Source organism: Alligator mississippiensis, chromosome 2 (assembly GCF_030867095.1).
Source record: "Alligator mississippiensis isolate rAllMis1 chromosome 2, rAllMis1, whole genome shotgun sequence".
Taxonomy (NCBI): Eukaryota; Metazoa; Chordata; order Crocodylia; family Alligatoridae; genus Alligator; species Alligator mississippiensis.
In genome coordinates, this window is record NC_081825.1 from 21,154,586 (window position 1) to 21,168,976 (window position 14,391).

Below are 14,391 nucleotides of genomic sequence, written 5' to 3' on the forward strand. Positions count from 1 at the left end.
CAAACTTGATTTTGTTCACGCCCGTCAAGTAGATTTGCTCGCTTGTTATAGCTCCCATCCTTGTTGGAATTAAGGCCTTGGGGAAGCAAACAGCTGCCCAGTTGAAAACTACAGAAATGGACTGTGTGTAAATCTTGTAATTTTAAAGGGAAAATCACAGCAGTTGTAATTTTTTTTTTTTTTTTTTACTATCATCTTTTTTTTTTTTAATGGCCTTCACTTAGTCCCTTTGCATTTTATACCTGTTTTACTGCAGAAGGGCTTAAATTCAGTTTTTGGGTCATGCAGTGTCTTTTGCAACTTGTATGTGCAGAAAGCAGCCGTAAATACTGACTAAATTCTAATATCTTTAGATATTACCATACTAGACATAAGCCATTGGAGTAGCGCTGTGCTACAGCTTGTCTCACTGTAAGCCACTGAGGGTGGTGAAGTGGCGTACAATGGCGACTTCTACCTCTCTGTGTTTTGTTTTTATTTTGTTTTGAATCTTGTGAAACAGTGTTTTGTTGCAATTTGGATGTCCTGCTGTCCTGCTTTCTGTCTCTTATCTCCACTTTGCTGCACATGCTTCTCTTTACCTTCCTTCCTTTCCTTTTTTTTTTTTAAATTCAGATTATCTTCTCCCTGTGGCACCCTCCCTGAATAAAAATTGTGGAATTGTGACTTTTTCCCCACCACACTGTGTGTTCTGCATGTGTGCAAAAGGGGGTATAACTTGCATATTTAGTATGCAAAGGCCATTGGGTTTGGGCTATCTTTTACTGGGAAAGTAATTAGTGTGTGGCATTTTGTCCTTGGTTGACCCTTACACACCAGCATAACTTAAGGTGATATTTAAATGGTCATGCCACACAAATTGGCAGTAATTGTTTTGAGACTTTATGGCTTATTTTTATTTACAGTGCTTTTTTTCTTAATTTTAGAAAGAAAGAACTTTCAACTACCAAGAAAGATCGAGTGAATCACTGCTTGACGATATGTGAAAATATAGTTGCTCAATCTTTAAGGTAAGACATTTTTTAAAAATTAATTTTAGCAATGTGGGTAAAATTTTCATGAAGTCTTTTTACAGCTTCCACATTTAATCAGTATTCATTTTTAAATATTTAACCTCCTCTTTTCACACAAGGTACATCAGGGTTTGACTTCAGCAGGCTTTGTAGGGACCTACAACAAATTTTATACTTTTTATGGACTCTGTAGCAGCAATTAACATGCTACTTCTGATACGGCAGGTGATGTTTCTTTGGGATCTTTGTAATGTCTGGGGTCTGTAAATAATATGAAGGATCGTTGGCTTTTCCTAGGCTCCAAACATTGTGTAGAGAAATATATTTTTGCTAATTACAAAAGGATAGCATAGATAGTAAAAAGAAAACTATTTCCAAACTTTCAAAAGTAAAAAATGAAAGCTAGGAAGACAAAGACTAAAGTCCATTGTTATCTTTCATAAACAGTAACGTTCACTTCCCATAACGTAATTTTTCCTTTTTTAGCATGTTAACGCTTTCTTTTTTTTCTTTTTTTCATATACAATTCAGAAATTCTCCAGAATTTCAGAAACTGTTGGGAATTGCAATGGAACTCTTTCTTCTCTGCAGTGATGATGCAGAGTCTGATGTCAGGATGGTTGCTGATGAGTGTCTCAATAAAGTTATAAAAGTAAGAACTATATAATGTATATATTTTATCAGATTTGTCCTTTTTTCTAATGTGGTGTTCTGTCTGAAGCCATACTCTAATAGTCATTTCACTATCCATTTCCCATAATTCCAGTTCACTCTAAGGCATGTATTTGAGAGAAGAATAGTGTTCTTTAGTATGATGATAGTATAAATACTGAGTGGCTTCCTTTACACTGTTTCCAGTAGTGGATGTCTAGGCCAAGGAAAGAAGCATGACTGTGTTATTGGGGTAGAAGTTGGAAGACCAACATGGCTGGCTGGCCAGGATATTGGCAACATTTATTGTTGATGCTCACTGAGTCAGAATGGATAGGCTGGAGAAAGTGTTAAGTTTTCTTTTCCTGAATGTCCTTTCATCTCATTTAAATCCTTTTTATTCCCAACTGTTGCAGAGTATCAATCTATAAACTGAAATGGGGAAATACCCCCTTGCATTACAATCTGAAACTCTCTTTTTCTACAATTTATGGCAAAATCTATTAAGAATAGCAACTTCTACCTATCTTCCTTACTTTCTCCCCACGGAGTTGTTTGGTGTCTGTCACTTTGTAATTTCTGTACAAAACTAACCTTATTTTCACTAACCTGGTGATGGAAACCTCTGGTTCTCGTAAAGGTGACCTGTAAACCTCCTTTTAATTGTTTTTTTCCAGTGTTGACATGCATCATTTCAAGTCTTTCTAACAGGGTGGGGAGGGGAATTATCTACTGCCTGTCACTCGGAGTTTGCCTTTTGGTTGCAACCATTCCTTCATCAACTACTGTGTATCAACAATGTATGGACAAGTTAATTGCTGACTGTTATCTGTGAAGCTCCTACATTGTGTTTTCTCTTACCACTCCTTATAATAGGAGGAAGTAGCATAGTATCTTGAACCAAAACAATGTGCAGTGTATAAATAGTGTCAATAGAGAAGTGAAGGCAGTTTATATCTGTAAGCATGCAAATAATGATGCCTGTCACATTATTTTTAGTGTGGTAGTAGAGGAGAAAGGGTTCTATTTTAAATTTGTATACTAGTTTGCACTCAGCTTTTTCTTTCATAAGAATAATTGTTTTAACTTTTGGCTTTTGTTTTTAACCAAAATAGCTATATGTATAGGTGCAAGTCCCAGTATGGATGCAGTTTCCTTTGTTTAAAGGTGCCTTCTAGCTTACCTCCATGCAGGGTTTTTTTTTTTGCAAAGAATTTCATAGAAAAATGAATAAACTTGAGACAGACTTTGCAAGTCATCTTTAAATAGCTGTCCATTTATCTTTTTTGGAAAAAATTGGCTGTACGCTAGTTACATTATGTTTTGACATTGCACTCTTAATAAAATATTAAGGGGATTCGAGCCTAAAATCCCTGTGGCTTGCAGTCAGGAATCTTAAAGAGCTTAAAAGAGCTAACATGAAGCCTCTAAGGAAATGGGGTCTGCAGAGAAGCAGACTATAAGTGGGCTGCAACATAATAGGAAGTATCCAGGCTCAAATCAGGCCTACTTGACTGCATCATGGAAATGCTATTTTGCGGTAAGATAAAATGGCTCAGATCTGATTTCACCTTTAGACAGGTAAGTAGCACATGCGCACAAGTAAGTGGCACTTATAAGTCTTCCCTTGGGGAATTTTTAACCTGGGGTAAGTGGAAAAAGCAGAGGAAGAGGAACGCCCCTCCCACTGTTTAGTTTAGTGGTTAGAGTACTTAACCAGGGAGAAGAGACCCCAGTTCTAGTTTCTTCTTCCCAAGGGCATAACTTCTGCCCCATTGAGGGCAGGGCAGAAGCCAGAACTCGGGGATCTATTTCACTGAGTTTGGAAAAAACGTCCACAACTGAGGGGCAATGTTTCATTAGCAATAAATAGAAGTTTTGTTTTTAATTTCCATAGTAAACTTAGAAACATTTAATCTAAGGAAATAGAGCTGAAAGAGACCTCACATGGTCATCTAGCTCAATCACCCTGTTCAAGGCAGGAGAGAGACATTTAGACGTTCTTACTACTCTCTTTCTAGTGGGTTTGTAAATTAAACATCATTTAAAAAAAATGCTTTTATTAGTAAAACAGAGTTGGAATTAGATCTCTGTAATGTGTAATTATTAATGGCAGTGTCTCCAAGAATTATATTTCAGTTTCTTTTTATGCCTTTAAAATCTTCCCTCTTTAGGTAAGTAACTTCAGACTTGAATTTGTAAACTGCTGAACATTTTTGGTTCTAGTCTAGGTTGAGGTCACTCAACACTATAGGGTATGGATGCTGTCTTTTTCCTTCTGTTGCTTTTTACATTTAAATGCTCTTGACACTGTACACACAGGCTTCCTAGAAAATGCTGTATTTCCTGGCAAAGTAACTGAAAGACTTAGCTTTCTGTCTTTTTTTCCCTCCCTTTCAATGTACAGAACTTTTTTTTTCTCTTTTCCTTTGAATACACTTGTCTCTTTTTTTCCTTTGTCTGTAGCGAAAAAGCATTGTTAAAGAAGAATGTCATACACCACCAAATGCACTATTCCTCTTCCTAATATTGCAAATAGGTGCCTGGTCAAGATTATATAGTAGTTTTAACAGCTGTTTCATTACATATAATATTGTTGACTAGTACATTCTACTATGGTACAACAGACTCTACATGCATTTTTATTACAGGCTTTGATGGATTCTAGTCTTCCGAGGTTACAGTTGGAACTCTACAAAGAGATTAAAAAGGTGAGCTTAGTTCTTTTTTCTTTTTTGTTGTAAATATTTGGCATTAAATAACATAGAATGTTGGTTAGACACATCAATATTAATTGTTTTATTCCGTTTCACATGAAATGCTGGAGAAGTATAACTCACTGGAGTATGGTCTAGGGCTAGGCAAAACAAACATTTACTTTGGGACATGAGTAGCTCTCTTCTGCCAAAGAGTCGAAGGTTCTGCATAATCCTATGCAAGTCTGTCATTGTTATTTTCCATGTTATAATGTTAGGTGTTCTTTAATCTTTAGTAGTCTGTGTATGCGAATATTTGCATTTGAAAAGAAATATTACTTACAGGAGTGGGAAATAATCAAAGACTTTTAAATGGTTGGTTATCACATTAACTACTCCGCTCTTTCAATATTTTATGCTGTTAATGACAGGTTAATAGTCTAGTTGAAATGGATTAAACTTATTGTGACGCACACAAAACCCCCAAACAAATATGTGATGCTCATCTGCTCCTTTTTTTGGCTTCAATTCTTTACCAGAGTGTTAATTTTTACTTAAAAAAATTAAGTCTACTCCTTTTATCTTGAGTTTTGAGTAGTCTTGTCTAGTGGGCCTCTCTGCCTGGTCTTCAGAAATAGTGCTCTCCTTATTTCTTTTGCATGGATAGGCATAGCAAATTGTCCCATTAAATACATGAGAAGAAATAAGTAGCAAGAACTCTGCTCTGCTGTTGTCTGTGGATGCACGCTTTCTTATTTTGGAGCTGATATCATTGGTGCAGATATGAGTCATTCACTCATCTGTCTCCTTTGTTCACTGCTGGCCATGTGTAAGAGACATCTGGTTAAACTCTAGGAGAAGACTAGGAAAATGCAGTTTTGGGTTTTTTTTGTTCCATCTTTAAAGCAGGGAAGGGTTTAGCCTGTATTTTGAATTTTGCTTCTTGTCCAGAGGCTGTAGTAGGACTTCATAATGCTAGTTGTTTGGGAACTGCATTGCTCTTTTTAGTAAAATTCATGTGAAATCACAGCAGTGCTGTCCAGTTATGCAGGGTGTTTGTGCTTGCTGAAAAGTAACAAATTGACCACTCTCTCTAGAATGGTGCTTCCCGAAGTCTACGAGCTGCACTCTGGCGATTTGCTGAGCTTGCTCATCTGGTTAGGCCTCAGAAGTGCAGGTAAACGTGTTCTACCCAGCATGTTTTGGGACATAATTGTGGTATGTGGAAACAGTAATAACTATTTACCATGTCCAAACATCATACTGAAAAAATAAATGCAGTTTCATTGGTGGGAAGAGCACTTAATTCGTGTCTAACTTTAGGTGTCATGGTTTTGTTTTTTAAAAACTCCTGCCTCAGATTAATGGGATTTGGTTGATTTAAGGCTGTATATAGGCATTCATTTCTACTGGAAGGAACTTCTGGCAGAAATATAGCTTGGGAGCCAAATTGTACAGACATTTCTCTAGCCCAGGGGCAGGTAATTATTTTGGCTGGAGGGCTGCTTAATAAGTTTTGATAAGCTGTCAAGGGTAGCCCTGCCCCTTATCAGGTGCCCTGCGCCCTGGCTGGCAGCTTGGGACCAGAAGTCCCTCCCCCTGACCTTGGCCACTGGAAGTCCCTCCCTTTGCCCCTGGAAGTACTCGTTTGAAGGGGGAGGGGGATTGCTATCTTGGAACCAAAAAAACCCAAACAAATCATGCTAAAAGTCAAACACCTACCATAACACATTTTAATTTCATTTTATTACAAAAATATTTTTGTCATGGTTTATTTTCATACTATATATAGAGGTGACTGCATAATAACCCCAAAATATACAAGAGTAAGACTATTATTTTGTAAGGAGGGTGTGGTTGGGTGTGCAAGTATGGGGGATTTGTGAGGGTGTGTCTGTGTGTGTATGGGGGTAATAGGGTATATTGGGGGGCTGTGTGTATGTGGGGGGGGTTATGGTGTGTGAGGGAGGGGAGGGGGATGTGGGGTCCCCCCCACACACTCTTCACCCCCCCCAAAATGGTCCACAACCCCCACTGGTGACAGCAGCAGCAGCAGGCAGTGGGTGCTTGAGGTGCTCTTGGCCTGCATAGGTGCTGCCACCCAGCAGTGTGCAGCTCCTGCCAGTGCTGCACATGGTGGCAAAGGGCACAGGCAGGTCAGCCTACCTCTATTTTGACAGGTTCCCTGCAGCACGCATGTAGCTTCTGGCACTTGTGGCACTTCTCTGGGTGATGCGTGTGGGCTGCCTTCCCTGCCATGTGCTGTGCATGTCCTGGGACTCTGCTGGGAAGCAGGCAGTGGGACTTCCCTCTACCTCCAGTGGAGTCCCAGGACTTGCACAGCAGGGAGTGGCAAAGGCATCTAGCTTTATTGCATGGGGCTTCCCCCAGTGGTGCGTGTGTGCCAGGAGCTGCACATGTGCTGTGCGGAGCCTCACGTGATAAAAGGCAGGCCGGCCTGGCTGTGTTGCTTGCTACCATTGCAGCGCTGGTCGGAGCTGCAGACTGCCAGGCAGCAGCACCTGTGTGGTCCCTGAGTGCCTGTCGCCTGCTGCTGCCACCAGTAGTAGGGGCTGTATGGCATGGAGGGGAGCTTGTTGGGGGGGCATTTCTCGCAGCTCCCCACCCTGCCTCACACTCGCATGTTGCTCACCTGAGCTCTGCGCTCCCGCCACCCCCTGAGTGCTGGCTGTGTGCTGCCATTAGCCTCAGCCCCGTGCTCCATGCTCTTGCCCAGCTGCAGCTCCCCCTCACCCCACCGCTTTCCTATCTGCTGTCCAGAGTGAATGGGATGCCATGGAAGCCGAGTCAGTCCCATGGTGGCTGCAGCAGTGGCAGCAGCAGCCCCACCCAGAAGCTGCGTACTGGCTGAGCCAGGCCCTTCTGCCCATGAGGGTGGGAACGAAGTGCTTGGGCTGGGTGGGGTACAACTAGATGGTGGGCCCCCATGGGCCAGATGAAATTGCTTGCAGGCCGTATCTTGCCCTCCCCTGCTCTAGCCCTAAGGCTGGAGAACTTCACAGGCAAGCTTTCCAGCCAAGGGCAGTAGAGGGCTGATCCTTGGGCCATCCCTACCGCTAAGGAAGCCTTAAGGGCAACCAGCCCCTCTGGCTTCCCCTTGTTCCTCTGCTAATCATCTGAGCAGCAGGGTGGTGACTGTTGGGTGCTGTCAAATTCCCCTACCTTTTCTTGAAACCAAGGGCTGCTTGTTCTAGGGAAGAATCAGGGAGTGGTGGCTGCTGCTCCTCTCACCTCCTAGTCTACGGGAAGAGGGAACACCTGCCCTCTCCACCTTTTCAAGACTAAGTGACCCTATTCTTGGTAGAGCAAGAAGCCTTTTCCCGGTTCCACTCCTTCTGGCTTGCAGAAATTTATCTAGGAGAAAGTGTATGGATGTTGTCTCCTGCGAGAAACTCTCCTGGGAGCAATTTTAATTCTGGTTGTTTCAGGGTTTATTTTTGTCCCAGAGTGGTCACTTCTGCGCAGAGAAAAAGCCTGAATGTCTGTACACTTTTGGTTTCTACCAGTAGAATGGGAATTTTCCTAATAGAAACTGAATGTCTGCTCCTAGCCTAAGTCTTCTATGCTGTGGACAAATGTACTTTATAACTGCTTTAAAAGAAGAGGGAGACCTGCTCCTTTTGGGCGGGGGCGTGATAGCTGATATTCTGCAACTGTTAACACTTGCATGCTCCTTTTGATGCAAGCTATAGTTTCAACTCCAAATTAAACAGAGTTGAAGCTTCATTTGTTCTAGATATTTTGCTACACTTGTATTTCTTTGGGAGCATGCCTATAACAGTCACATTACAGTGGCTTATATTGGTATCCTTTGCTATTGATCCAGTTGTCATACTTAAATGTAACCTAAGTAGACTTCTTAGGAATCATAGTCCAAGAGGTAAGTGGCTGTGTTAATCTGAAGTTAGTTTATAAGACACACTTCTGCCCTGCTTTCTGCCTAGGAATCCTGCCATTTTTGGATAACTGAGGGTCAGTCAGAAAGTAATGGCTTTAATTTTTTTTCAATAATACTTGACTTGGAAAAGGAAAAAAAAAAAGTACTTTTACAGAGAATTTGCATGTCATCGCTGAACAGGCAGCTATTGTCTGAGTGTTGTTGCACAGAAGCAGTGCCTGAGACATGTCTGTCGGTGTGGGCTCTTTCCATGCAGTGTTTCAGTTTCTCCAGGGTCTTGATACAGATTTGCTGTGGCTTCCTTCTAGGTAGGAAGGCAATAAGAACGCCCTTTATGCCCATGGCTTGGCTCCCTTAGGACCTAAAAATTAGGTGGTAGTGAGGCTGAGGTCCTGCTTCTACATGATAGTGCTTGCACACCACAGAGGCTGTCTTATTTGCTGATAAACTCTGCTGCCTCATCCTCTGCACAACCTGAAGGATGAAGGACAAACTACAAGTGTGACATTTTGGGGATGACCCTTTAAGTGACTTAGTTATACCAGGGCAGCTTACTCTCTGATCCATGTTACCAGGCTTGTGTTCCATTTAATGTGTGGCCATTTTCCACAGATGAGCTGCTCAAAATGTAGTCCTCCAACATCACAGGATGCAGTGTCTCCTCCACTACCTTCCTGTTCTGTGGACAGACTTTCCACTCCCTGAACTCTACTACCCAGGGGATGGGACGTGGTTCTGACAGCAAGCCTACTCTGTGTCTTGCCTCCGGGGATGTGACCTTCCCACCTCCAGCCATTGGTTCAACCCTATGCAAACAGCCAGCAGAGCACATGTCACAGGGCATGAAGGGTCTGGGAGTGGGGTTTGGAAAGAGAGGCGGGGGAAACAAGGTAGGGGGCCGGATAGGGTCTCTGTGAGCTGGGGCTTCTTTTCCAGGGCAGGGGCAGTAGCTCTCTCAAAAGCATTTTCACTCACCACTCGCAGCTCTCAACCACCCTGGGAAGCATGACCAGCACCCCCCACACCTTAATCCCAATCCCTGTTTATTAAAACATGAGGCCTTCTTTAATTTCATTCCTCTATTTCTTTTTCTATTTTTATTTCATTGTTCAGTGTTTGGCTGATTTTCATTTCATCCTCCATCCCCATTTCCTTTTACCTACTATTTCATTACCCACCTCCATCCCATTAATGCTTTACCTCCCAGCTTCGTGTTCCTGTCCTCTCCCCCCAAACCCAATTTTGCAACATAACCCCCCACCTAGAGTAGGGGTAGAAGCCTGTCCTGGCTCTCCAGTCCTTTTGTGTCAACTCACAACAGTAGTTCCCAGTCAGGCTTTTGCTTGTATGCCCTGTAGTTGCAAGTCACAAATGTGCAGGTCAGGGGCTGTCAAGAAAGTTTTTAGATTGAAGGTGACTGCTCCAAACTTGAGCTAGCACTAGTACCAGTCAACATTTCAGCAGCTCAAAGTGCAGTGCGTAACAAGGCCCTGATAGTTTATTTTCTGCGCATGTTGGAATTGAATCTGGGTCTGTCTCTCCTGACTTCTAGCCTATGAAGCTTTTTCTGTGGCTGAGTCCATCAATGTTAGAGCATTTAAAGGCCCTATAGTATCAATGTTTCAGAGCAAGGGGCTCCATACAGTCCCTCAGAAGGTTAGTGGTCCTCAGTGTCATATAGTTTTTCACTTCCACTTAATGTTTCAAAGTTTTGACATGAGTATGACAACTCTTGCACTCGCCCACATGGGCATGGTAGTATAGTTTTGCCACTTTATGTACTTTAGCATATTTAGCACTGTCTTGCAAAACTTAACTTCAGGAATGGATTGGAGACAGACCAACTATTAGACATGCATGCAAAAAATAATTGATAATTATTTTTTCCCTTGTTGTAACTAGGCCATATTTAGTGAACCTGTTGCCATGTTTAACAAGAATAAGTAAGCGGCCTGAAGAATCCGTACAAGAGACATTAGCTGCAGCGATTCCAAAAATCATGGCTGCTTTTGGCAACTTTGCAAATGACAATGAAATTAAGGTAAGATTATTTAAACTATTAATCTATATTGAATCTGATATGCCAAGTGCTGGAGTTATTCTGTCAACAGTAATATTAGTTAAATGTTAGAGTATAGTGTAACAGCTACCATATGTAAATAGTTAAAGCAAAAATACATGCACAGAAGATGGTGAATGATCTATGTTGCTGAGAGTTGGACAACAAATCATTGGGTTTAAACAGGAAGGCAGATTTGGGTTAAAGCTTGGAGAAAAAATTTGTAGAATTTTGAAGAAGGGTCTGGGTCAGTGTGTGGTGGTGGCTCAGTAAAGCCTGCCTTGATGCAGCAGTTCAGACTGGTTGACCTTACAAATCTGTTCCAGTGCTACCATTTTCTGATTTAAGGCTTATGAAAGTAAAGCAGGGTTAACTTCTCCCTTTTGATGCTTTAACATTTCCTGACTTTATTTACTTCTGCTTCTTTTTTCTTTCATATGAATATTGGTTTAATTGTTCATAATAATTTTAGGTTTTATTGAAGGCCTTCATAGCTAATCTTAAATCCAGTTCTCCTACCATCCGTCGGACAGCGGCAGGATCAGCAGTGAGCATCTGCCAACATTCACGAAGAACGCAATATTTTTATGCCTGGCTATTGAATGTACTTTTAGGTAAGATGCAGGAAAATGCTTTTGCTTTCTTGAGGCATGACCACTCCTGGGGGAAATAGGCTGGACAAGTGTCAAACTAAATCATTAGAGTAATTAATTTGTGTAAGAGACTCTTCAGATATTAGAGGCTGGTGGGTAAAGCTAACCTGCTTATTAGGTGTTGCCAATTCTGGTTTTATGATATTGTAGCAAATTGGATTAACATAATGAGAACCTTTTTAAATGTCTCATCACCTTTTGCACAGGACACTTTAAAATCTAGAACCATCTGTGGTGATTGGCTCCTCTTTGCAAAACAGAAAAATGAAATGGAACATCTGGAACTGAAGTTTGAGTGGGAAAACATGCTTTTAAAGTGAAGTGAAGGAGCCAAAATTGAATGTACATTTAATCAGAAAAGAATAACTAGAATAAAATAATTGTACTTAGCCTTTTATGAAAGTTCTTAAACAAATCACTGTTATAGTAGTTGTGCATAGAGAACATACGGCAAACACTGACTATCAAACATGGCAGGGTATTTGTTTGAATCATTGCAAAGTAATTTTGAAAGCAAGGGGAGAGCAGGGTGGCTTGCTCAGAAGGCTTACAAAATATATGTTTGAAATCATGGTTGTGCAGCAGAAGTAAGTCACTGATGTAAAATATCCTTGACTCTTTGCCTGGAGAATGTAAACTTGATTTTCTTGTTCCCTTTTCCTGATGGATGCTTGTGGTCCTTGTACCATACTCCCTTGTCCATTTTTAAAGAAAAATCAAGCTTGCAGATCCCACTCATAATTCCTGATTTAGATAAATGTAACCCCACCGTTTTTTACTTTTGTGTACCTGTGGTGATTACATTTTTCTTTTTTAACTATGTGTAGTTAGCTTGCACCTATAATTTTTTTTAGAAGAATTCTGAATCTTTCACTCCTTATACAATACTACATAGTTATCATAAAATGCTTACCTCCTCCTCCTCCAGTAGCCATTTAGTGCTGTGAAATATTTTGTTGGTAGGATCATGGATTTGGCATTAAATTACTCTATTTTATAGATTACTAGATTCAAAGAGGGTGTGTATTAATTATCTTATTTGTTTTTGGCAGAAGAGCTAATAGCTTCAATAACCCTTGGAAGCTTGAGTTGACTTTTAAGACCTAACAAGGCTTCTGTAATTTATAAAATGATAGTCTTGCTGGGACTCTAATCTGGAGTTTCCTAGCTAGAGGGTCTTGCTTCTCCACTTGCCTTCAGACCAATTGCTTCCATATTTGGGATTAGCAAGGAATTTAACCCGCAGTCAGATAGGAAGGCAAATCCATGCCAATGTTGTGGGGAGTGTGGTCCTCTTTTTAGGATCTTCAGGTGTATTTTAAGTAAACTAGATCCTTTTCAGTGTTAGGGCATTGACCATGCTCCCATCCTCCTGCTTTACCTGTGGTAAATTAGGGGTGATCTTGATTTTGTTTTTGGAAATGGTGCCTCCTGGTTGCGTGATAGGGTTACTCATACAGTTTTGTTTGAAATGGGTTAGGCAGATGTTTTGTATAGGATAGTTTAGCTAGGGATGATCCTACCTTGAGCAGGGGCATGGATTGATTTGATTTCTGGAGGTCTTTTCCAGCCCTACTTTTCTATGATTTTACATCTTGGTACATTGATTTTAAGAAAGTTATGTTAACTTAGTGATATACTTAACTGGCAAGGGAAGGAGTGTGTGTGGGGCTGGTGGTGGGGCGGGGAAGAGTAGAAAACAAAACCTTTTTATGAAGACTGTCAGCTATGGTAACTTTTTTTTTTCCCCTCCACCCTCCTCTCCCTTCCTTTTTTCAGGTTTGTTGGTTCCTGTAGAAGATGAGCATCCCACTCTTTTAATTCTTGGTGTATTACTCACGCTTAGATATCTCATACCTTTACTGCAGCAGCAAGTAAAGGATACTAGCCTGAAAGGTAGCTTTGGTGTAACACGTAAAGAAGCAGAGATTTCGCCTTCACCAGAACAGCTTATACAGGTATGAGTTACCATATCTCTTTCAAAGTATGAAGTAGCTTAAAACCAAATGTTCTTATAATGTATATTGAATACATTTGTTGTATAGCTAACAGTTTAAGTTTACTTTGTTAGTGTTGTTCCGATGATTATGTCTGCCCAGTGACTGGCAGATTTAATATTGAAGAATGAAATGTTTTGTAGGGGTGATTAAACCAAGTATAATACAGCTGTTTTCAACCTTGAGTTGGGGTACCCCTCCACCACTGATTTTGAATGTGGTCGCATCCCCAGTTGAGTCACTTTTGCTACTGCTTCACCTCACTTCACAAGCAGGTTATGCTGCCTCCAGTTACAGTTGCTTCACATCTACTATACAGCCAGCCTGGGGAGGGCTGTGGTACAAGTGCACAGTATTGCCACATTAGGGCCCTGATCAGCCTAAAGCTGGCAGAAGCTGCCTTTTGCTGTAGCCTTTTCCCAGTCCGGCTCCTTTTGTGCTTCTCCCAGAAATGGAGGCACAGAGGTGGAACATCCTCATGTGCCTCTGTCCCCAGGTGTAGTGTGGGTATAGGGGGGCTACAGCTAAGTCAGCTTCTGCCTCCTTTAGGCTTATCACAGACCTAATGCAAAAGGGCTGCTGCTATGGCACACCTGAGTGGGGGGGATGGTGGCACCATAGCGTAGTGGTAATGATTATTATATATTACTGAACTTACAGGAACTAATCTTACAGGAACATTATTGTAAACTCCATCTTCTGTTCCAAGTGCAGGGGGACCTTTTTATCTGCCCTTATATCTGTGTTATCTATACATATATTCACAAAAACAAAATGCTAGTTGCACACCTAGATTTTCGTTTTGGAAAAGGATAGCTTCTAGGAGTTCAGTAGCATTAAGCAGTTCAGAGACCATGGTGAAGAGGGTAGTATAGTGGCCTATATAGACTAAAACTAATTTCTTTCATTTCTAGGTTTATGAATTGACTTTGCATTACACTCAGCATCAGGACCACAATGTTGTGACTGGAGCTTTAGAACTATTGCAGCAACTTTTTAGAACACCCCCTCCTGATCTCCTCCACGCCCTGACCACTTTGGGAGGTATTGCGCAGGTCAGTGTATCCAAAGATGAGTCTAGCAGCAGGAGCCGCAGCGGGAGCATAGTGGAACTTATAGGTAAAGTATAATTCTGATGTCTGCTTAAGGTCAGCATGTTGTTGGCTATTCATAATTTGTCTAGTCATTAAGAAGTTTAAGCCCTCATAAAACTCTGTATGGAACTTTATATAACTTTTTTTTTTAGCATCACTTCTGTAAATAACCAGTCATCTCCAAAAGCATAAAGAAAGATGTTGAGTTTGGGTTAATCACAAGTACAAAACAGACTACACTAAGAGATATATATATATTTTTTTGCCTACCTAAAAGGTACAAGAGTTCCACATTAATTGATCAGTTAA

General features: G+C 41.1%; 1 protein-coding gene across 4 annotated transcripts in view; it reads left to right on the plus strand.

Moving 5' to 3' along the window:
- HTT (huntingtin) overlaps window positions 1-14,391 on the plus strand; it is a 155,881-nt gene that overhangs the window by 12,345 nt on the left and 129,145 nt on the right. For all 4 annotated transcript variants that reach the window (XM_006262647.4, XM_019479067.2, XM_019479072.2 and 1 more), the window contains exons 2-9: window positions 927-1,010; window positions 1,545-1,665; window positions 4,316-4,375; window positions 5,458-5,537; window positions 10,182-10,320; window positions 10,811-10,952; window positions 12,771-12,949; window positions 13,903-14,107. In XM_006262647.4, coding sequence (XP_006262709.1) covers window positions 927-1,010; window positions 1,545-1,665; window positions 4,316-4,375; window positions 5,458-5,537; window positions 10,182-10,320; window positions 10,811-10,952; window positions 12,771-12,949; window positions 13,903-14,107 — 1,010 coding nt within the window. The remainder of the gene's footprint in view (window positions 1-926; window positions 1,011-1,544; window positions 1,666-4,315; window positions 4,376-5,457; window positions 5,538-10,181; window positions 10,321-10,810; window positions 10,953-12,770; window positions 12,950-13,902; window positions 14,108-14,391) is intronic.